Source organism: Xyrauchen texanus, chromosome 27 (genome assembly GCF_025860055.1).
Source record: "Xyrauchen texanus isolate HMW12.3.18 chromosome 27, RBS_HiC_50CHRs, whole genome shotgun sequence".
Taxonomy (NCBI): domain Eukaryota; kingdom Metazoa; phylum Chordata; class Actinopteri; order Cypriniformes; family Catostomidae; genus Xyrauchen; species Xyrauchen texanus.
The window spans coordinates 34,260,582-34,286,144 of record NC_068302.1 but is presented as its reverse complement, the minus strand read 5'-3'; the positions used below and the strand labels follow the sequence as shown (position 1 = coordinate 34,286,144).

At 39.2% G+C, this 25,563-nt stretch overlaps 1 protein-coding gene across 2 annotated transcripts in view; it reads right to left on the bottom strand.

Moving 5' to 3' along the window:
- Window positions 1–25,563, bottom strand: part of LOC127620914 (fibrinogen C domain-containing protein 1-like) — a 251,198-nt gene that overhangs the window by 161,127 nt on the left and 64,508 nt on the right. For both annotated transcript variants that reach the window (XM_052094262.1, XM_052094264.1), the window contains exons 3-4: window positions 18,619–18,784; window positions 17,658–17,794 (exon numbers count right to left, since the gene is read on the bottom strand). In XM_052094262.1, coding sequence (XP_051950222.1) covers window positions 17,658–17,794; window positions 18,619–18,784 — 303 coding nt within the window. The remainder of the gene's footprint in view (window positions 1–17,657; window positions 17,795–18,618; window positions 18,785–25,563) is intronic.

Here is a 25,563-nt window from a genome sequence, read left to right as displayed (position 1 = left end):
AAAATTATGTTGAAACATGGCCAGTGCAAAAAATGTACTCTACGGCAATGCATGACACAGCAATTTGAGTGTGTCAAACTTATGATTTATTTTTTTTTCACTGCAAAGTCTTTGGGTAAATGTCCTTCTGAGTGTTCTTTCCTATTTTTCATATCCCATTTGACCTTTTAAAGGGATAATTCAGTCAAAAAATTAAATTCTGTCATCATCTATTAACCCTTATTGTTGTTTTTTTTAAACCTATTTGACTTTCTCCCATGTCACCATTCGCTTTCATTTAAACTTTTTCCCATAAAATGAAAGTAAATGATGACTGAATTTGCTTATAATGTCCTTTTGTGTTCCACAGAAAAAAAAGACAGTCATACAGGTTTGAAAGAACATTCAGGTTTGACATATTGTTCCTAGTCTACACCACTACTGTTAACACTTCTGGCAATAATCACTTTTACTTGTGTAACAGACATCCAGACTCGTAGATAGCGTAGAACCCAGAGGTTGTGTTTATTGAGAACAAAACAAACTAAACTAAACTAAACAAAGCGGTAGCAGGTAAGTCTGTATTCTTAGTCGAGACCAGACGAAAAGTGAAAGGAGGATTGGGTTTTTAAGTCACGGGGGGGTGCACAGGGACAGGTGCAGATGATCAGTACTCAGGGGAGAGGGATTGTAGAGTATTAGTGCTGGGAGTGTCCGGTAGGTCTGTGACATTTCCTGAGGAGCTGGACGACCAGGGTGGGTATCGTGGAGTTGGGAAAGAAGGGTGGGATCTAGGATGTCGTCTCAAGGTATCCATGATCTTTCCTCTGGACCATACCCCTCCCAATCAATGAAGTACTTGAGACGACCCCTGTAGGGAGTCCAGGACGTCTCGAAATGCATAGGCCGGTCCGTCTTCCAGGAGTAGGGGTTGGGGTGCAGCGTCAGCAGGATCCGATTCTGAGGAGTGAGGAGAGAGGGACGGGTGGTAAAGTTTCAGAAGAGAAACGTGTAAAGCAGGATGGATGCAAAATTCAGGAAGGAGCTGGAGATGGAATGTGACAGGGTTAATTTGTCTGGAAATTGTGAAGGGACCAATGTAATGGGAATTTTTGCACGGGAGGCGTAGTCTGATGTCCCTCATGGAGAACCACATCTTCTGCCCTGGATGGTAAATCGGAGTGGGTGATCTCCAGGTATCAGCAAGACATTTCTGGCAGCGCACAGCCCGTAGCAGGTGGTGGTGAGCCAAGTCCCAGACCCTCTCAATCTCTGGTCAACAGCTGAACTCAGATGGTTCTTCTGACCATGTGAAGAGAGAAGGTTGGTAGCCAAGTACGCACTGGAAAGGTGTAAGGATTGACGTAGAGAGTTCTGTGCGTACTCAGCCCAGGACAGGAAACGACTCCAGTGATTCTGGCGGTGATGGCAGAAGGTTCTGAGAAAACGACAGATCTCCTGAATCTTCCTTTCTGTCTGACCATTACTCTGTGGATGGTAACCAGAGGAAAGACTGATGGTTACCCCTAAGAGAGAAAGAAAGCCTTCCAGACTCAGGAGATGAACTGCGGACCTCTGTCGGAGACGATATACTCAGGGATTCCGTAATTGCGGAAAACGTGATTGAAAGGAGTTTCCGCAGTTTCTAGGGCGGTGGGAAATCCCTTGAGGGGAAGTAACTTGCAGGCCTATAGAAAAACTTATCTACTGCCACCAGAATGCCTGTAAAACCCTCGGAGGATGATAAATATGTGATAAAATCAATCCCTAGGTGTGACCAGGGTCGACGAGGGATGGCCAGAGGAAGGAGTTTGCCAGCTGGAAGTTGGCATGGAGTTTGGGAGACAGCACATTCGATACATCCCTGGACGAACCTTCGGACATCACTGTCCATAAGTGGCCACCAGAACCGGTCCTGGAGGAGTGAGAGGGTCCTATTTGTCCCCGGGTGGCCAGTGCCCAAAGAGGAGTGTAACGAATCTATGAGAGTTAGTCGGAGGGAAGAGGGTACATAGGTCTTATCGGCAGGATGGTTTGGCGGAGCTGGCTCAGTGGCAGAGGCCTCAGCGATGTCATCGTCCAGGGACCAATGAATTGGGCTTACTATAACGAAAGGAGGAAGAATAGTATCTGGTTTCTCATGGGTTTCTTTTGGAGTGTAGAGACGGGAAAGGGCATCTGCCTTGATATTCTTATCACCTGGACAATAGGAGATGGTAAAGTTGAAGCGCACGAAGTAGAGTGCCCATCGTGCTTGGCGGGGGTTTCGCGACAAGCTTCCCAGAGATTCTCTAAGTTTTTATGGTCAGTGAATACCAGGAAATGATATTGGGCCCCCTCAAGCCAATGTCGCCACTCTTCTAGTGCCAGTTTGATAGCCAAGAGCTCCTATCTTAATTTTGTTCAGCTGAGGAGTAGGCGCAAGGGTGGAGTCTGGATGGTTTCCCCTGTGCTGTGAAAGGACAGCTCCTACGCCTGTAGTTGAGGCATCTACCTCGATCATGAAAGGTTTGCTGGGATTAGGATGGTTGAGAAGGGGTGCTGCAGTGAAAGCATCCTTAAGGTGTTGGAAAGCATAGGAGGTCGTGGGGGTCCAGGATAGGGACTTGGGCTTAGATTTTGGAAGTGAGGTAAGTGGAGAAGTGAGGGAGATGAAATTCTTGAAAAACCAGTGGTAGAAGTTGACGAAACCAAGAAAGCGCTGGAGTTCCTTAATGGTGGTTGGAGTGGGCCAGGCTCGCACAGCTTCTACCTTCCCTTCATCCATTTGGATACCTTCTGGACTGATATTATATCCAAGGAACTGGAGGGTCTTCTGGTGAAATGTACATTTCTCGGCCTTGAGGTATAGGTGGTATTCCCTCAACTTCTCCAACACAAGCTTGACATGTTGACGATGGTCAGTCTCATTCTGGGAGTATACCAGGATGTCGTCTATATATACGATGACGAATCAATGGATGTACACACGGAAAACCTCATTCATGAAGCCCTGAAACACAGAGTGGGCATTGACCAGGCAATACGGCATCACCCTGTATTCGTAGTGGCCTGTAGGTGTCACAAAGGCTGTCTTCCATTCGTCTCCCATCCGGATTCGAATGAGGTTATAGGCGCTGCGCAGGTCAAGCTTGGTGAAAATAGTTGCTCCTCTCAACAATTCTAAGGCAGCAGGAACGAGGGGAAGAGGATACCCGAACTTCACAGTTACTTTGTTGAGGGAGTGGTAATCTATGCAGGGATGGAGACCTCCACCCTTCTTCGCTACAAAGAAAAAGCTAGAAGCAGCAAGGGAAGTGGACAGATGGATGTAACCCAGGGAAAGGGCCTCCTCAATGTACTCCTCCATGGCCCTTTGTTCAGGAATTGCGAGAGGGTATATTTTACCTTTGGGCACTGGCTCACCTGGAAGAAGGTCAATTGCACAGTCCCATGGTCGGTGAGGTGGTAACTGTGAGGCATGTAGGGGGCAGAAAACGTCTTGCAAGTGAGAGTAGCATGAAGGGATTTCAACAGGAGGGCTGGTTGGGCTTTCAATTGTGGTGGTATTGAGATTGAGGGGAAGAGGTTCCTTGACTATATTAAGGTGGTTAGGAGTAGGCAAATTAGGGAAAAAGGTTGGAAATCATTGATGTCACCTGATGACCAGCAGATGACCGGGGAATGACAGATGTGCCGAGGATGCCCCAAGATTATATCGGTGGTGGAGTTTTCTAAAACCAGTTTCTTCAGTGTGCAAGCATCCAACTTGTAATTTGACTGGACCGGTCCAGTGACGGATGTACCTCCTACCTAAAGGTTTGCCGTTTATGCTTTGGATCTGGAAGTTGGATTCACATGGCCATCTTTGGAGATGGAGCTGGCTGCAGAGCGCGTCGGAAATGAAGTTACCGGCTGACCCAGAGTCGAGAAGTGCGGGTACTACAAATGAAAAAACAGAAGCAGTAAGCGACACATTAGATAAACGAGGGAAGGAACAAATCCTTGGAGTGTGTAAGTGACTCACCAGTGAGCGAGGAGGTCAAATGGGACACGCAGAGATGACATGTCCCTTTTTACCACAGTACAAGCACAACCTCTGGGTCAGCCGGCATTGGCGCTCTGCAGGGGACAGTCGGATAGCATCCAACTGCATTACTTCACTGTCTGGTTCTGGGGTATGGGTTGAGGGGTTTTGCGAGGAGACAGGCGGGAGCTGTGAAGTGGGGAACTCATCGAGGCAGGACCTCATTCTATTTGCCACTCTGATGGAGAGCTGGATGAAGCACTCGAGACCCATGGCATCATCAAAGGAAGAAAGATGCAACCGCAACCTTGGCTCAAGTCCCAGGCGGTAAATTGTTAGGAGTGATGGTTCATTCCATCCGCTGGAAGCGGCTAGGGTGCGGAATTTAAGGGCGTACTCGTTGATTGTGCTCTTACCCCAATGGAGGTTATATAGTTGTTCACAAACTGAAGTATCTCCAACCGGGCATCCAAAAACCTCTCGGAAATGTTGGGTAAAACTATCAAGGGATTGAGTTACTGTGCTATTTTGATCCCAGAGAGGTTGTGCCCATTGCAGCACTTGTCCAGTTAACAAAGAGATCATATAAGCCACCTTAGCTCGTTCTGTGGGAAATCGCTGCAGCTGCATTTCTAGTGTGAGTGAACACTGGGTCAAAAAGCCGCTGCAGTTCTCCGCCGATCCAGAGTAGGGCGCTGGGTTGACCACGGGACTGGCGGAATAGACTGGAGAAGGAATTGCGGAAGAGCTGGCGGTTATCGGTGGTGCGGTGGGATCCAAACTGTGAGTGATTGCATGCAGTTACGAGGGAAAGGTGCAGATGATCAATACTCAGGGGAGATGGATTGTAGAGTATTAGTATAAGTTTAAAAAGTTACCTTACAAAGTTACCCTAAATGATTCAGCCATGCTACAGCCTTTTTGGTGCACCACCCCAAAATTTCCACTGTCCCCATTTGGCCACTCCAGACAAAATTCCCAGACATGCCACATATTAATAAAATGAATATGTCTACAAACAACTTTTAAACCTCTGAGGGGTTGTGATACTCTATCTAGTGAACCATGGAATAAAAACATCTTCTGGCATCAAGCTGCACTTCCAGGCATCATAAGACTGGCATTCTTGTGCCATTGTCTTTCACTGTAAGAGTACAGATTGATCCAAACACACAATAGTGTCCAGAAAATACACTGAGACTTCAAAGGGCTGGGCTCTCAGAGGCCGAAGAGCCATTTCACACCTAATCAAGTCAGCCCATAATCCGGGCTGGGCCTCTGCTGATAACATACTTTGAAGTGAGGAGGTCCACTGATGGGAGAACTCAAAAATCTGTGAAAAGGATTCCTTTTTAGAGACTCATATGTGCTTATTCCGCTTTGCTTCATGGTTCTGCAGTTAGACCAGACAGCCACAGATTTAAATAATGTGTTCTTTTCCTATTCAAACTGTTATAAACAACATTCCAGTTTAATTATTGGCCTGTTTAACATTCGTCTTGGGTGATCCGATCACAAGTTATCAGCTGAGACAGATAGACATTTACATCCAGTATTAACATGCGTCTCAAATGTGTCATGTTTGACTAACGTTGATAGATTTTGTTAATGCGAGGGTCTCCGATTTTACCTACAACATACATCACTTTACATCACTTATTCACTGCATGTTGATCAGGCATACTGAAAATGGTCTGTGAAGTCTTGTGCATGTGTATATATATATATATATATATATATATATATATATATATATATATATATATATATATATATGTTTGTGCTTTCCAAATAAAAGACATACAAGCAGAGTTTAAAGTCAACAGAAACACATTTTGCAACTGATTTTTGCTCCATGATCGGAAGTATTTCATTGTGAAACAGGATATTCACTGAAAACAAAATTGGAATCTTCATATAGGATTTTATTTTTACTTCTATGAAAAACAGTGCACCGATGAATAATTTACAAAACCATAAACATGGATTAATAAAGTAAATAGGTTCAAATTGTATTGATTATTAGCAATATTATTCATGTTGACTTTAAAGCCCTTCTTTTGGTTGGCTCGCTATAGTACAATTTTATGCAATTTGGTAATAAAGATCTTGGAAATGCATTATGACCTGATCATTGAGCATGTGTACATGTAGACCAATATGCTGGTAACAACAAAAAAACACCTTATAAAAAAAAAACTTGACAACACAAGAAAACCAGGATGTGACAGGGCGGTGGGCGGGGCCGGGTCGTGATTATACACACCCGGTCCTTATCAGGCTAATTAAGCCTCAGAGAGGGATAAAGGCCGACTGCGGAAGGTGGTGCGAGGAGGAGGTGAGAACCAGCTTGAAAATCGAATAATAGTTTCATGAAAAACTTAACCAAAAGACACAAACACACACATGATGGTCAGTTGCCTTAAATGATCTCTCTCTCCTTGCACAACCATACGCAGTCGGCCCTTATCCATCTCGGAGGCTTAATTAGCCTGATAAGGGTCCGGGTGTGTAAAATCACGCCCCCGGTCACATTGGATTACATTACATTTTAAATCATCAGATTATTATATGTTTTTGACATCAAAAAGCAAAGAGACATGCACACAACATTTGCACACATTCGATAAGCCAGTACAAATGCTGGTAAAGGTATTTGACAAGCAACATGAAATCGTGGGAATGGGAAAAAAAATCTAAAAGTGTGTCGATTGGCTAATGCCTAACCATTTATATGACCTGTTTACATGACCGGCTTGTAAACATGCTCATTTAAAGCACTTTGGTGATTTAAGGCTCTTTGGAGGTGGTCAACAGTAATGCTATTGATACTCTACCAGTATCAAACTTCAGCAGTAAACATCTAGTAAATAGCTATTCTTGGCATAATTGTTTTAAAACAAATGAATGGTATTTAATATAAGAATCACATGGCAAAATCAGTTGAGAGTGAGTCACCATTAAAATCAATGGGATCATCTGCAACCCATCAGCAATTTTACACCCTCAAATATGGTTCAAATTGAACTGTGGCACTGGACATTCACACTAGCTAATCAATAAAAGGCAGTCGTGCTGTGAAGGATTAAACAGATAGCATCTGTGACAAACTCTTGTTCTGGATTTCAGATGTGGCATGCAGCACATTCCAGTCCACTTATACTACAGTACCATGACTTTCATCCAATAGTGTGCTCTATACACAGAAGCACTATATATGGCACATTAATAGTTAGAGAAGTGCAACCCAGGTGCAATATGTTTACTTCAGGCATTTGATAAGCCTTAAGGTACGTACACACTGCCAGCGACATCGCGCGCGACAGCGACTCAATACCATTCATTTTCAATGCGAGCACAGCGACTTCCGGCGATACGAGCTGTCGCGACCGTTGGCGCTAGATGTGGGCATGTCCAGCGACGCGACAAAGTTGAGAAAAGTTCAACTTTGGAGCGACTAACGGAAGCGACAGCCAATAGGAGAGACGACGGGAGAGCTCACGTGATCCTTCTCTCTTTCTCTCAGCTCCTGCAGTAACGGAAAGATGGATGAAAGGCTAATTCTTGCTGTTAGAAATGTTCCAGTGCTCTATGATATGTCTCTTCCCACGTACAAGGACATTTTAAAGAAAAATACTGCGTGGAAAGGAGTATCTGAGATCGCGGGGATTTTATGGACCCAGACAGACCGACATTTGCATTTTCGCCGCAGATAAACAGCCGCTCTGGCAAACAGCACGCCTTGTTTCTCATTCATCTTTGATATAAAGCATTTTATGTACTGATTCCATTTATATTTAGTTTTTTCCCTACAAAATGTTTGTTTTTAGTGGCAAGAAAAGAGATTCGCTGTCAACAGCAATGGAATGACATCCGTGAATGTCATTTATAAACGTTACTAGGCAACCAGTAGTGGGAACACCCACTAGCGACTTCACCGCCAGCCACTGGCGACCTGGAGCGATAAAGTCGCTGGCAGTGTGTACGCAGCTTTAGATGTCTTCTATGACTAAATATCATGGGTGAAGGTCGAGCAGCCTGACAAGGTATCTTCAAAGTGCAGTAAAAGGGGGCATATTTCAAGTGCTTACCCTCTAATTCTCAAGGTTAACATAGGCTTGCTCCTGTTTTATGGACCACATTAATCATTATATGAGTTGTGAGCTATATTAAGAGAGACATTGTTTGCAAGGGTATAAAAAGAACAGCAGTTTTACATTCTACTTATGAATAATTTTTAATTAGAAACATTGGATTAGGGAAAGTGACACTTATGAACTAGTTCTTTTTCAAAATAAATACTCAATAATCAAGAGTTTTCAGTTTGAATCAGTTCAATGAATCTTGTTGACATATTCATGAAAATAACTTACTCATTACATTAGTCATGTCTTACTCCAAATTAATTTTCACTGTGTTATTACTGATTGCTGTGTAATGTGTAGTTTTGCATATTAATTGGTACTTCCATGAAGAAAAAAACATTCAAATATGTTGCCAAAAAGTATTGCTTTTGTTAAGCATACTTAAGCGCACAGATCAAATATTCTTCAAAAGAACTCAAATAATCATGAATAAGAACAATTAAGGAACCAGAAACGTTAAGTGGAATTGGCACATTACCAGGACCCTTAAATTCCAAAAAATTCACATCCCTTATTAACAATGAAACATGTCCTTTGAAGTCATTTATATCTTTAATCATAGATCAAGAGCAAATGTATCTTTTCATATATTAGATTATTTTATACATAGAAAATTAAGATAACATATGACTCCTATTGAGATTATATCAAATGAAATATCTGAATGTATTTTAGGACATTTTGAAAGGTATGTCTTCTTACCTAACAAAGAAAATCTGAATAATCTGCTCAGCACAATTTTAATGGCTCTCTTCTTGATGCAAATTGCTCCATTCCAAATGTCTTTTAGAATTAATGGTATTGTAAATGGGTGACAGAGTCAAACAAATGAACGGAGAAGAAGAATTAGCCAAAGATTACAAAACAGAATGGGAGTTCATTCCAGAAGGACCAACGTGTTCTGGAACAGATGAATGAGAAAAGGTTTATCAGGAAATAAAAAACACTGAATGGTTTATTCCCAAATTTCATAAAACTTCTGTCCAGAGTTTGAAGAAAACCCATGAATTGCCTCTAAATGTATGTTTTATTTAAGAGTGATCTATGTAATTCTCCTAACCCAGAAAAAAATTAAATAAATACACAGCATGCAGTCTGGGGTCTAAGCAGCGCACATGTAAAGATTTGCTTTACAGAAGAGGTAAATATTTCAACGGAGCCACTTCATGCACCATCCTCTTGTCATCTATAATAGATTAATCAATTATATAATAAATTAAAAAGCAATTAATTTCACCCCAGTGCTTCAAAAAGAAGGGAAATTATAATACAGCAAATAATGCATTTTCCATAAGCAATCAAAGAGTTGTGATTATACTTAAACTGTTACAGAGGAAAAAAAGGCCTGTGTAATCTGAATGCAAAATAATGCATTTTTATTTTCCTTTTGAGACCAGACTTTCAATTGCAGGCTGTCAATAATCAAGAAAAATCAATATTTTCTGCTAGAGCAATGTGTTGAACCGGTCTGCCGAGGCACACGCCACCCAGACATTTTAAAACAACCTAGGGGTAGCGTGATCGCCCAGAATATAAATAGAGCAACCTCAAGAATCATTAGACACCCAGACCTTTAGTGGTCATATAAAATTCAAACCATCAAGATGGAAAAAGAAAAGGAAAGATATGCCAAGACTTTTCCCCCTCTGGCAATAATGTTACTTTCCACTTTCATCACCTTTTAAGAGCTTTCATCAAAAATGGACCCCTTTTTCACCCCACATCTCGTTCATCTCAAGAGTTACAAGAGGAGAAAATATGGCAATTAGTGGAGATCCAGGGCAGGAACAAAGATGGCCGTGGAAGAACGATTATGCTGCTGGAGCTGGGAATGGGTGGCAGTGTTCTGGTTTAAACCTTTCTGGGTTTAAATTGAAATAACTTTGATAATTTCATTCCCCTGCCAAGCCACTTTTCCCCCTCCAAACAAGTAAGATGCCATCACTGATGCAATTTCCTCTCAGATGGTTTGATTGCCTCTCATGTCAAGCCATCATTCAGAAAGCTTTCGCTTGATGGACTCACTTGACGGGAGTCTCTCTTTTAAAAATGATTTGTGAACTGAGTTGGGATAGCTTTAAAGTCTGCTCTACTTTCTTCAATTACTCTAACATGTTTTAACTGTTTTTGCAAGAAGAGTGTGTAATATTTCATGGCTAAAATAAAACAACTAATACTCAAAATGCTGCCTCAGGAGGTTAAAAAAGGCTCAAATCCATTCTGGTGTCAAAACAAAATATTAAATGCAACTTGAGATGTCGTGATGCAATAAATCGGTGGTTCTCAACTGGTGGGTAATGACCCTAAATGGATTGCTGGTCTATTCTGATAGGGCCGTGGACAGCAGGGGAATAACTATACTAAATGCAAATAATAAAATGCAACTTACCATATATTCGTGCGTAGTTAGGAAAGAAAAATAAATAGTCTTATAAACTTTTCGAAAGGAGGTTAAAACACTTACCATTTCTTTTGTTATTGATATCATAGGCTGTGCTATAAATCAAATACTATTGTACTTTGATGCAAATTTGGTGGAAATATCTGTCAGCTAGCCAAATTAGACAGATACCATCATGAACAATACTAAATATGACCCAGACCACATTAAATAGTCATTTAGCACATTTATAGAAACATTTAGAAAACAAAAACTCCAACTATAAAGACAAGCTTATAATATTTTCAATTATAATATATATATTAAAACATTTTAATAAATCTCAATGCTTGATTTTATGGACATTTTTGTTCACTTTTGTATGATAAACAATGTGGTACTCTGTTTGGTCACCCCTCGATGTCCAATGTAATATATGGGACCTGAAGCAAAACCAGTTGAGAATCACTGTAATAAATTAAAGTCTCAATTAAAATACAAAATAATTGAGAGAAAAAACTAAACTAAACTCTCCAATGTGTTTTTTTGGATGTCCTAAAAATAAAAGCAATTCATTTAGTGCTCTCAACAAGCAAAAAGCAGAGGAAAACAGTATTACTTATTTAAAATGCCCCAGGGGACACTGATTTTCAATATTTTTGCCTTTTTTTAGCCTGCGAATGCATTGTTATTTTTGACAAATAGTACTATGAGAAAGAATCTGACAGAGGAAAAAAAAAAAACACAGCGATCCAAATCAATACATTCAAGTGCAAAAAACCCTAAAACAAAACGATTTTCTTGAAAATGTGGTAGGAGTAATTGAGGGGGAAACAGCATGGAACCTTGGTGTCCAAATGTCAGCATTGCCATCCAACAGGACGGGATGAGATGACCAGCTATTAAGAAAACAAGCAGAAGTGTAGGGCTGATGTAACAATAGTAGAACAACTGAATGATTTTCATTACATTGGATTCTTTTAACAGTTCTGGAATGTCTACCTACTTTCGTCAATGCGGATGGAATACTACTGTGCCAAAGCAGAGAAAATTATGTTGTAAGCTTGCAGTCTGAGTTGATTGGGATGAAAAACTTGGCGCAGAAAAAATATACAATGACTACTATCATACTATGAAAATAAATAGACAACACAACACTTTTTATTGCGTTGTACCGAACAACAAATAGGTTTGCAAGTCCAACTTGCAACTTACACATTCGGAACACTTCTGTCATAATAAACGGTACTATAATTAATAAAAGCATTAAATGATGTGTGATGAGGTGTAACATTGGGGTGTGAATTAGGAGAGCTTTGACCTCCCAAATTAAATCTTGAACCCCACTAAAGGATGAAAACTTCATATACAAGTGTTTTAAATATTACATTTTCAAACAACATTTTGGTAACCACAAAACTAGATTAAGGGGTAGATAAACCACAGCCACAATAATATGTGTTGGATTGACAATGCATTGATTTAGCTGCATTTACACCTCACTGGCCTTTTGAAAACGCTCTTTAGTCCTGCATAAAAACAAAGACATTATGAAACCGAAAACTGAGTTTTCAAATGAAAATGTACTAGTGTGTATCTGAACATGGTGTGAGTATTTCCATTGGCCAAAATTTGGAAGGTAACCATAGCAATTCACATAGAATCAATATGGAATGGTAAATCCACAAAACCTTGGTAATACAAATACTTGATGTTTGTCTCCTTGCGCTATGGGCAAATTATCATGAACAGATTGTGCCGGAAAATTACCTGTGGAAAAAAGTAATTGTATAATTTGCACACTAAGTGCAGATCCTTTCAAGTGCTCAAACATTTAATTACAGTTCATTCAAAGGAAAACAAAAAGGGGCATAAAATACCCAGCGCTCTGACAGGTGCTAGTTTTGAGAGCTGTTGAAATGTGCGAGGACGTGAAGTTCATGTCACTTCACATCTCTGTTTCCTCACCTCTGAGTAGACGCTGACATTCCAGTTCACAAGGTTCCGACAGTGGTTCACATCACCCTCACTCATGTCATGCATTTTTTCCAAGCAGTTTGCTGAGAGAAAGACTTTAGGGGTTAGGTTTGTGTAATAGATTGCATTTGGCTGACGCAAACATTCAAACCGAAACAAAAGCCAAGCAATGTTTTTCTCTGCCGCTTTGGTCTTGTTGATTCACTGGATCAGTATTAGGGAGAAACTGACTTAAAGTAGGCACACTAAAAGCTACCCATAACTTGAAATACTTAAAACTATAGTAGAGCTACTCTTTTAAAAAAAATGTGTTAGCTACACATAAATAATATCAATGGATAGTTATATTTATTTATAATATTAAATTTGGTTTATATTAAACAAATTGGTTTAAACCATTCAAATACAAATAAATATATTCTTAATATACACTAATAAAACTAGAAAACACCGTATTTTATATAACTGAATCAAAATATAGCGATACACAGCAGAAATATATTCAAAATTTTGCTTAAAAAAAGAAAAGAGTAACTTCTGGCAAAGTCCTTTTAAAGTGTCATGAAACCCCATGTTTTGGCACAGTTGAGCTCTCACCACAGTTTTAAAAAATGCCAGGAAAAGTGGGCATGGTCAGTAGCTGAGTGAAGGGGAAAACACAACAACTGTCTGATCCAGTCTGCTGTATTATACTAATGCAGTTAACTGCATCAAAGATTCTCACAAGTGATAATAATAAAATGCACAAACATATTATACACTGTTTTTTAAGCACATTACATTACACTACACAGAAACACACTGGTAATTTCATATCTGTAATTTAATGTGCAAATAAATACTAAGTCATTGTACTCTGTATTGAGAATATATGTAAATGAGCTTTTGAGACGTATTCCACAACGTTAATTCAAATAAAATACACATCTGATTAAATAATAAATTATATCATCAGAAAGTTATATATTTTAAAAGATGTTGACTAATATATAGCTTCAATGTAATTAGCTTCTTTTTTTTAGAAGCTTGCAGCATTGATATTTTTTTTTTTAAAGGTTAGCTTGACTGTAGTTTAACTACTGTAAATTATGCGTATAGCTTTGCAAGCTTCAGTTTCATAATAGCCTCCCCAAAACTGCACAGGAGTATTCAGGAAAGTGGTGTTTTGGGGAGAATGCACCTGTGTGTTGATGGAGGTAAAACAGGGACATTTTTCCAGATGTGGCTGACAATCACATATGCCCTCCAGATGTTTATACATCCGACTGCTGCATAAATGAAGCATCGTCTCCAATGAACTCCAATTTTCTGTCGTGAATTTAAAGTTTGAGAATTTTAAGCTTTGCATTACCAAACATGTGCACTTACTCCTATTTGCACCTCTCTGTTTTTGTCTCTCTTCTACAGAAATATTGAACTGAATTAAAGTGGTCATATCATACCTTTTTTCTATTATTATAAAATATTTTCCCCTGAGGTCCACTTATTTTTTTTTATTATAACAAAACTATAATTCGTTTTTCACTACTGTTTCCCACCCTATCTCTGACTCTAGGAATTAATCACTCCACGATGACACAGGTTGTGAGTTTGCTGTCAGGTCTAATATCAGTTTAACTGCCCCATCCTTCAAAGGAATTGTTTGTAAATATGTTTGCTCTGGGTATTATTATTTTAATATAATGTTTTTCTGTCCCTGTACGTGTTTGTTGTAATTGTATTATGACACAAAAAATTTATAAATAATTTGTCATAAAATGATATGACCCCTATTAAAAAACACCAGGGAACATCGAAATGTGTTGGAGAGACTTGCGGAGAGTGGACAGCTCGTATGTGTCAGAGAGTGTGTGCATGTCCACATGTGTGAAATTACAGCCCTTTTCCCCTTCCCCTCCCCATCACTCGACTGAACTCGGCCTGATCTACTCCGGTACGGGCAGAAAAGCCCAGCATCCTCGTCAGAAACCGCTGGAGGCCACAGATGATGAATAGGGGATCTGGATCTATTAATTCCCGGTAACAGTTCCTTTCTGCCTCTGCAGATTCATAGCGCTTCCGGCACGCTTAGCAGTGAAAAACGAATCGCTAAGCTTATGCTCTCGCTGCTGCAAAGCTGCTTTGACTGTAATCAGGAAACACAATATGTCACCCTTTTCAAAACACCATGTCTGCAAGCAAACAAGAGCAAATACGGAAAATATGTTTCCCGGCACTTAAAAAACCCCAGTTATTTTGTATTGGAAAGGAGACTATTCTATGTCTGAGCTAGAAATTTTGAATTTAAGTTGGAATTTAAAAGCATTTGCAATTCCGTGCACAATCCTGCTTTGTTTTTAAAGGGATAATTCACCAAAGAATTTAAAATAATTTACTCACCCTCATGTTGTTCCAAACCCCACAACTTACTTTCTTCTACAGAACACAAAAGGAGACGTTATGGACTGACAGACTCAGTCATTTTTCACTTTAATGTTCCCTACTAGCCCCTAACATTCTGCCTAACATCTCCTTTTGTGTAAAAAAAAAGTCATATGGGTTTGGAACAATATCGATGACAGAAATGAATTTACATTTCTGTATGAAGTATCCCTTTAACATGAGGACATCATCATGGCGTGCTGTCCTCTCTGCCTTTTCAAACATCTACCATTGACCTAACAACACGCTGTACACATGGAGACTGATAACCATAAAGAGGATGCGTCATCAAATATCTGCTTTCCCTTTACTGCATATGTCAGCCTTGCACCCACTGTGTCTTTATCAGGATTTTCAAAGTCTTGGTAACACCATCTGTTATTTGAAATATTTCCTTTCTTTGCAATAGCTCGGTTAAATAAAAAGCCTTGCACAGACAAAGACAGACTAAAGTAAAAGCTTGTGATGTTCTAAAAGTATTGTTCAAAGGATCTTATTTTCAACAAGCAAATAAGGATAGGACAGTGAAGGTATGCTGTAATCATCCATTGTTGGATATACTATATATATAATAGCTCAATCAGCAAATAATTTCACTAAATTAAATTAAAACCAAGTGCTGTTTTATGTCCTGAATTATGTAGGATAAAAGATCAAAAGCAACTTGTTAAAGAAATAGTTCACCCGAAAATGAAAATTTGCTGATAATTTACTCACCCTCAAGCCATCCAAGATGTATCTGAGTTTCTTTCTTCATCAAAATAGAATTTAAGATTTTTAGGATTTCATTCAGTCCTCCTCCTTTAAACAATGTAAGTGAATGTACAAAATGTTTTTGACAGTCCAAAATGCATATATAGGGTGCATCAAAATAATCCACACAACTCCAGTCGACAAATAAAGTTCTTCTGTACCCAAACGATTGATTATTTTTAGAAACAAAACAATACTTATATACATTTATCTACAAATGCTTGATTCCGTACATCTCTCTACATCTTCCTGCCTCCTCCTCCATGCGTGACCTTACCAACGAGCTTACATCATCCCTCTCATGAGCGTGCGTCACAGAGATGTACGGAAGTGAACATTTGTAGTTAAAAAGTATATAAGTATTTTTTTGTTTCTAAAAATAACCAATCGTTTGCATTCAGAAGAACTTGATTTGTCGACTGGAGATGTGTGGATTATTTTGATTATATTTGACTCTAAATATGCATTTTGGACCGTCAAAAACTTGTAAGGTTTACAAATGTAATAACAATGTAATAATTGCATTGTTTAGAGGAGGAGGCCTGAAATGAAATCCTAAAAATTTTAAATTCTGTTTTGATGAAGAAAGAAACCCAGATACATCTAGGATAGCCTGAGGGTGAGTAAATTATTAGCAAATTTTCATTTTTGGGTGAACTATTCCTTTAATAAAAAAAAGCCCCAACTTTCAACAACAACAACCTTGAAAAGTCATCCCTGTCTTAAAAGCAAGGTGTTCCACTACAATTGCATTTTCAAAAGGTGGACTCGCTTTAATAATTATAATAGAAAGACATTGTCCAAGTTATTAAATATCTGTCTAACAGTGGGTCATTTTAAATCACATTTACGATTTATACAGTATCGTGATACGGTTATTTTTGCAAGAAATGAGCCCACAACATTTAAAATTAAAGTATACTGGATGGATGGATGGGTGGATGGATGGATGGATGGATGGATGGATGGATGGATGGATGGATGGGTGGGTGGATGGGTGGATGTATAGATGGGTGGATGGATGGGTGGGTGGATGGATGGGTGGATGGATGGGTGGGTGGATGGATGGATGGGTGGATGGGTGGGTGGGTGTATGGATGGATGGATGGATGGATGGATGGATGGATGGATGGGTGAGTGAGTGAGTGAGTGAGTGAGTGAGTGAGTGAGTGAGTGAGTGGATGGATGGATGGATGGATGGATGGATGGATGGATGGATGGATGGATGGAACGTTCACTTGTGCGGCCGCATTGTCACAGTGGTGTGAAGTACCAGTACAGAATAGGTTTGTTACTCACTAGGACAAATATTGTTGAAAGACTGGTATCTTTGCATTTTAATTGTAGTTTTGAATTGATACTAAGGTATCTGTATGTTTGACATGTCTAATTAAGAATCAACATGGCACTTGAGCAAAAATTAGCCCTAGAAGTAGTCATTTTCCTATTGACATGAAAGCATAGCCTAAATACACACATCTGTAGTAAAGCAGATTCATATGGTTGACAGATTTGTACAGTTATGCAGTATATACTGTACCTCATATCGCCCAGCCCAGTCATGTTTTATCTTTATTTTTATTCAAAAGACCATGAAATTAAAACACTTATCTGTGTGTCAAATGGCTAGGTAAAACTGTTGGAAAAGGTACTTGGTTCACTCTATTCTGTATGCAGCCGCTGTAATGAACTGTACACTTGTAAAACATCAGTTTGAAGCGTGTTCATGCATGTGAATGTGTTCGTGTGCGTATTTGTGACTTGCCTACTAATGCGTGGGAGATTGCACTTAACAAGTCAACGCCTAATGGAGTGACCAGTACTAGTGATTTTAATTCTTACAGTCAATTCAGATATTTTTAGAAACTGAACAGCTCAAAATCATCAAGAAACGATGCTAGAATATTGCCCTGACATTACACTGTTATACTCATGTAGCACTATACTGTATGTCATTGACTCAGAACACCAGAAAATTGACACCTGAAAAACTCACCGTCCATCCACCCCCATCAGTAGTCATGTCACAGAAGACCTGAAAGCCTGCTGGGTAGTGTATAGGGAACACAGAGTAGATGCCGTCCTCTCTTTGCCCGCTGGCATAGATGTCACTGCAGTCTCTGGGTCTGGAACCTGCCACAAAGACAGAACATGTACAGTTATAAATTAAAAATAATGGTAAAAGTACAAGTACGAGGATCTACTGCAGCAACAATTAACTGCAGCTTTTCTATGCTTAAAATTTTTTTTTTGCAAGGTAACCTAAAAATATTTTATTCCATGTTGTTCAATGTATGATATCCTCCTTTTATTTTTTTTATGTTTTTGCATATTTTAAGAAATGTAAAGTTCATTCTAGAGATATACTTAATTAAGTTTATTAATTCAATAAAAAAAAGCTATGCGCACTGTTGACTTAATTTAAAGTTCTATGAATACCTCATTTTTTACAGTGTGCCAGAAGACGCAATCTGTATCAAGCGTCAATCAGAAACTCAGGGTTCCCACACCTTTTGACAATTTCCATGACTTTTCCAGTTGTTCGTAATTAATGGAAAATTATTTAAAAAAATAATTCTATATAGTTTGCACTCACAACATGCATTTGGCATACTCGAAAAATTATATTCACTATAGCAATTTCTAAGACTTTTCAGGATTTAATTAATTTCTATCTTTTTTCAAGTACTGCAAATCTCGATTTGAAAATGTCCTGATATATACAGGTTTTCCATGACTGTAGGAATCCTGACAACTACATCTTTCTTTGTACAACACAAGAAAATAAATCTTTTCAGACTTCAAATTTGCGATCTCACATCTGCTGTCTAAGCAGTGGCATGTTCACACTGTCAGACAGCTTATGTGGAAATAGGTGTAACACTATTCCAGTGCTCATTAGGGCTGGCTGGAGAAATGAGAATATATTGGGCTAATGAGAAGCTTTTTTACAGTACCTTCACCACCGGCACAGCCCTTGGGTCGGACACTGTGCACCGGAGCCCTTTGCAGATCTGCCTTGAGACGGCTCTTGATGTTTCCTGTTTCCTTCTGCATGGAGCTGAGTGCGTCACTCACAGAATTCATCACCTTCACCATGTTGATCTGACTCTCGGACAGCAGCTGAAAAGAGAAAGTAGGAGATAGTTTTATGGAAAGATATAGCACAAAAGAAAGGCTATGCGGCAAAAACAATTGTGTTTGATATTTCACCACAAAAACCTGCAATCTGTCTTAGACAGACACTAAGTGCTCTGGTATAGGACTGCACCATGAGAAAATCATTGGGTCTCATTCACTAGTTGTGCACTAACAGTACGGAAAAGCTTTGTATTTTTTATACAATAACAATAATTAATAAATATGTTTGCACTTACATTTATTTCTAAATTTAGGACAAAACGTAGAACCAACTGAAACCACACATAAGCAAAAATCACAGACCATTCAAACCACATTCTTATGCTAGAAAAAGCTAGTTGCAGTATAACAAATATAACAGATGTCTCAAGTCACATTTTTAAAAGTTGAAGTTCTATTGAACTTTACACCAGCAATTTTGTGTGAGACACTGAAACAAAAGCGAAAGATGATGCAACGGTCAAACATGTCCGTCTACCACATGTTTACATAGAAAAAAAACAGTGAAGACGTATTTATATATATATATAATTGATGTTTAAATAAAATTTGAAAAAATAGGTTCTGCATAAAAAGCTTGTTAAAAAGAGGTCTAAAACCGTCTAGACATGTATAAAATGCTTTGAGATTGGCCTGCTTGGCTTTACTCAAAAAAAACAAGAATATTTTGTACATTTGGCCCCAATACTGAGGCCACATTCACACTAATACATTTTCATTTTCATTTGTTTATGCCTCTCATCCACACTAGAACAGCAGTTGCCTACACTGAAAATGAAAACTTTCGAATACACTCTCCATAACCCCATATTTTGGAAAACTATATTACGAAACTGAAAACAGAGTTATTTAAACGGGATAGTGTGGATGTGGTCTGAGTTTCTTTGGAGCTTCTGAGCAGTTATTACAAGCCCGTAATTCAGTTCACTTTTGCATTGCTTAAAAGCTCAGCTTAAACAATAACAACAAAAAAGTCTCTGTATCAGTGTGTGTTTCTCTGCATTGCATTAGAGTAGCAGGTGTGCTATGCTGCATAACACTGATAGCGCTTTAGTTTAGTGGGCTCACGGCCAGCGAGTCTGGAAGCCACTCGGTTTGAGTTTCCCAGACAGCTCTTTATTGCCTGCATCAGCAAAGCAGCTCAGGTCACCCCAGTGGGAACCGGCTGTTATAGACATAAAACTGGATTTTGAGGGTGGAAAACTGCGCCTTTCTCCGAGGCTAGATGTTTTGAATTCCTAAATAAAATATCATGAATAGGGTTGTCACAATACCAAAGTTTCAGTAGCCATTAACAAGACTAGTGAAATTCCACAATTCTCAATATTAAAACAAATATGATATCGAACACGTCCCTTTATTTAAAACAATATCTATTGATATACATATTAACAAATACATTTTTTTTAAATTCATTTCAGTAATAATAATAATAATAAAAATAAAAAAGATTGCTTCAGGTTTTCCCCTAAGCTTTTCCCTTGTCCTGCCTGTATACATTCACAAGACATAAGCAACTCTTTTACTAATACATTGTCAAGTTGGTTATTTTGGCTAAAAAAGGCATTTGACCATTCACATGTGCGGCCGCATTGTCGCAGTGGTGTGAAGTACCAGCACAGAATAGGTTTGTTACTCACTAGGACAAATATTGTTGAAAGACTGGTATCTTTGCATTTTAATTGTAGTTTTGAATTGATACTAAGGTATCTGTATGTTTGACATGTCTAATTAAGAATCAACATGGCACTTGAGCAAAAATTAGCCCTAGAAGTAGTCATTTTCCTATTGACATGAAAGCATAAAGCTCTTCTTTGGGGTGTGAACGAGCATCGAGTTCTCAGAGAGTGTGTCGCTAACAAGTTTGCACATGTGCATATGTTGCAGTGACAACACTGCAAGCTAATTGTGTGTATGTGCACGTGCATGTGTGTGCACTCAACTGAAGTTGATGATGGTTGACTCACTGAGCACTTCCAATGTGGATGGTTGGGACATTATCACTTGCAGCCCTAGGCACACTTGGTCGCTCCAATGTGCTGCCATAGCAACAACACCAGGGCCGTAGCCAAGGTTTGAAAATTAGTGATGTCCACAATGAGGTGTCAAGACTTTTACCAAAATTACACCTACAAACGCAACATATTCTATACATAAAAATTAAATATAAAAATTAAAGGACAGAAACCAATAATAATACTGAAATATTTGTATAATTGCAAATTCAGTTAACAATATTAATATTGAATTTTTGTCACTTAGAAATGCACATTTTAAAATAAATCATTGATTTTGAGTTGGCCAGCAAAATGGACTCATATTAACTGCAGAAAAACAGCAAAGGTTAATTAACAACTAATTTATCTGGGCTATGTGAACTCTGTTACATATTAATATTATCCAAAACAATCAACTGTTTTCCTTTCGCCAGACTCTTAATTATTTAAAGGCGCACACAGTAATTTCCCCCCTATAAAAAGTTTGACTCCTGAAGAAATTATCATAATTTTGAAATGGATGTATAAAATCATGACCACTCAAATGACATGAGGACTCTAGTCATATCAGTAACCTTATAAAAGCTGTTTTATACTACATGGGGCAGGGGCGCTCTCATGGGGGCTGACATTTTAGGATCACATGACCAGCTGATTACTACTCACTTAATCATTAAGTTATGTCCCTGGACCATAATAAGGAATAGTCCTACCATTGGAGCAATTCAAGCATGAAGTACCACCTGTTTTCTCCAGGGGGCAGTAAGCGAAACTCCTAGGGATGCGCCCAGGGGGCATCCTTACCAGATGCCCAAACCACCTCAACTGACTCCTTTCGACGCAAAGGAGCAGCGGCTCTACTCCGAGCTCCAAACAGATGACTGAGCTCCTCAGCCTATCTCTAAGGGAGAAGCCGCCACCTTTCTGAGGGAAACCATTTCGGCCGCTTGTACTCGCGTCCTAGTTCTTTCGGTCATGACACAGACTTCAAGACCCTAAGTAAGGGTAGGAACGAAAATTGACCGGTAGATTGAGAGCTTTGCCTTCCGTCTCAGCTCAGGAGTTATCAACCGCTTATTTTTTATTCAGTTGTACTTAGCATCAAACTTTATTTTTGAATATGAAAAAATTACCGAGGTCTGGACCTCAATGACCTTAGAGCTGGCTACGGCCATGAACAACACTTGAACGTCTATCATTATGAGGACTGTCCACAATCAAAAGAAAAACGGCACATGTATAGAAAATACAATGTCATCAAAAGTGCAGTGCATAACGTGCTCTAAACTTTTACTGACCCATTTCTTCAATGGCTCGGACCCCTTGGCACAAACCCTGCAAGACGGAAGACCTTGGTCACCACATACACTCTAAATGTTTCCTTCCTTTCATTAAAGCACACAACAGGATAATACAAATTTAAAGATTCAGCAGTTCAAAAGCCCTATTCAAACAAGACTATTTTTCCCTAACGAATTGAGGTAGAGCTTCTGAAAAAAGTAGATTACATTGAAGCTATTAAAATAAATTATAATAAAAAAACCATATGATATTATGTAACTCGAAACAAAATTTATCAGAACAATCAGAACAGATTGTTGGTACATTAAACAATTAGGGTGGCTACGTTAAAATGAACATAAAAACGATGTAAATAAATGTACAGGTATACTAAATACAACTTATACTTAATTAAACATAAATACATTTGTAAACACTTTACAATAAAGTTGTATTTACACATAACAATGTTAGTTAACATGAACCAACAATGACTAATACTTTTAAAGCAATTAATAATTATGGTTAATGTCAATTTCTACATATACTATTTAGGGCTGTCAATCAATTATTTTTTTTAACTAAAGTAATTACATTGAATACCGATTAATTAATCAAATTAATCGCATATATAAATATTCACTGAGAAATCCCTCAAATAACAATAAGTCAATATTGATTAAATAATTATGTATAGTTCTATTTAAATAATTTGAAATAAAATAATAATTAATAAAAATAATTTGGCTTTACTGGCGTCATATTTTTTCATATTACTGTGCATAAGTCAATCATTGGCCTACAGTACACAGCTATCCATTTTGTAATTGAATTCGTCAATGACAGACACATGCATCAAACGGACACTTTGGTTGTGTCACGTCATAAACATACCATTTTTTAAGTTGCTGTGTCAACATAGTTTGAAACTTAGTCTTGAGTACTCTGCGTTTGGATTTGCATTCCATGAAGCTATGGAATGATATTCCGGACATTATTCAAAAGGAATTGCAAATTGTATTTGCAATTGCGTTTTCAATTTGTGGACGCATAAAATGTGACATAATCCAAACGCAATTGCAAATCACGCATTACGGTTTGCATTTTCATTTAAGCGAACGCACAGTGACTGCCAGATTTCAAATGGAAAAGCAAAGTCTGTTTGCAACTGTGTTTCCCATATCTTATGAGTTTTGGCCCTGTCATATTTAAATAGCAATTTCAATTACCACATCTGCTTTTTCACTTTCTCAGTGTCGCGTATGTAGCCAGCCAAAACTCAAATGGAATACTAATTCCCTTAGTATTTCCATTTCCGATGCCGTACACAGAAACCTGTCAATCAGGGTCAAGGGTGGGATTATGCTATGGGGCGTGTTTGTCTTGGGAAGTGACATCACTCACAGTCTATCAGGATCAATAATTAGCACTGCACTTTATTCATCTATAATCTCACACTGGACTGTCAACATATTCTCCTCAATATACTACTTCATATATATACAGTGAGGAAAATAAGTATTTGAACACCCTGCTATTTTGCAAGTTCTCCCACTTGGAAATCATGGAGGGGTCTGAAATTGTCATCGTAGGTGCATGTCCACTGTGAGAGACATAATCTAAAAAAAAAATCCAGAAATCACAATGTATGATTTTTTAACTATTTATTTGTATGATACAGCTGCAAATAAGTATTTGAACACCTGAGAAAATCAATGTTAATATTTGGTACAGTAGCCTTTGTTTGCAATTACAGAGGTCAAACGTCTCCTGTAGTTTTTCACCAGGTTTGCACACACTGCAGGAGGGATTTTGGCCCACTCCTCCACACAGATCTTCTCTAGATCAGTCAGGTTTCTGGGCTGTCGCTGAGAAACACGGAGTTTGAGCTCCCTCCAAAGATTCTCTATTGGGTTTAGGTCTGGAGACTGGCTAGGCCATGCCAGAACCTTGATATGCTTCTTACAGAGCCACTCCTTGGTTATCCTGGCTGTGTGCTTCGGGTCATTGTCATGTTGGAAGACCCAGCCTCGACCCATCTTCAATGCTCTAACTGAGGGAAGGAGGTTGTTCCCCAAAATCTTGCAATACATCCTCTCCTTAATACAGTGCAGTCGCCCTGTCCCATGTGCAGAAAAACACCCCCAAAGCATGATGCTACCACCCCCATGCTTCACAGTAGGGATGGTGTTCTTGGGATGGTACTCATCATTCTTCTTCCTCCAAACACGGTTAGTGGAATTATGACCAAAAAGTTATATTTTGGTCTCATCTGACCACATGACTTTCTCCCATGACTCCTCTGGATCATCCAAATGGTCATTGGCAAACTTAAGACGGGCCTTGTCATGTGCTGGTTTAAGCAGGGGAACCTTCCGTGCCATGCATGATTTCAAACCATGACGTCTTAGTGTATTACCAACAGTAACCTTGGAAACGGTGGTCCCAGCTCTTTTCAGGTCATTGACCAGCTCCTCCCGTGTAGTTCTGGGCTGATTTCTCACCTTTCTTAGGATCATTGAGACCCCACGAGGTGAGATCTTGCATGGAGCCCCAGTCCGAGGGAGATTGACAGTCATGTTTAGCTTCTTCCATTTTCTAATGATTGCTCCAACAGTGGACCTTTTTTCACCGAGCTGCTTGGCAATTTCCCCGTAGCCCTTTCCAGCCTTGTGGAGGTGTACAATTTTGTCTCTAGTGTCTTTGGACAGCTCTTTGGTTTTGGCCATGTTAGTAGTTGGATTCTTACTTATTGTATGGGGTGGACAGGTGTCTTTATGCAGCTAACGACCTCAAACAGGTGCATGTAATTTAGGATAATAAATGGAGTGGAGGTGGACATTTTAAAGGCAGACTAACAGGTCTTTGAGGGTCAGAATTCTAGCTGATAGACTATGGCGTTATTTCCCTGTCAAATGTCGAGAGCGCATTATTGTAGCGCGAAAGTACATTAATGTTATGCGCGAGCGCGAATCCCTCTGCTCGCTGCTGAATATAATGCGCCGAGCGCGAATCCTCTGCTCGCTGCTGGAACTGGGCGCGCTCTCAGATACACGCTGCTCTTGAAAGAATTTTCTGCGCCGCCAGAGAATATGCCTGCACTTAAAACGTGTTCATTGCAATCGCGAATCTCTCCTCTTCGCTTAAAGTAAGCGTGTTTGTGCTTAGACTGTGTCCCGTGCGTCACGCGATGCCCAAGTACTCTTCTTCGATTTCTTTCTTTGCTCTTGGCATAAACGCTGTCAAAACGGCAACAACCAATCAGAAAAGGCTTCAACGACTGACCAATGAAAACGCCGACATCGCACATGGAATCTTATTGGTTGATATTGAACCGCACATGTTCATGTGTTCAATCAAGACGATTCAATTCAATCAAGACGAGCCGAGATGGATCCGCAGAATCGACGATCTCAGGTAAACAGTTTTATTTGTTTTGATGTTAAATATGTCAAATGTATCTTAGAAATGTCTGGGAAGAGG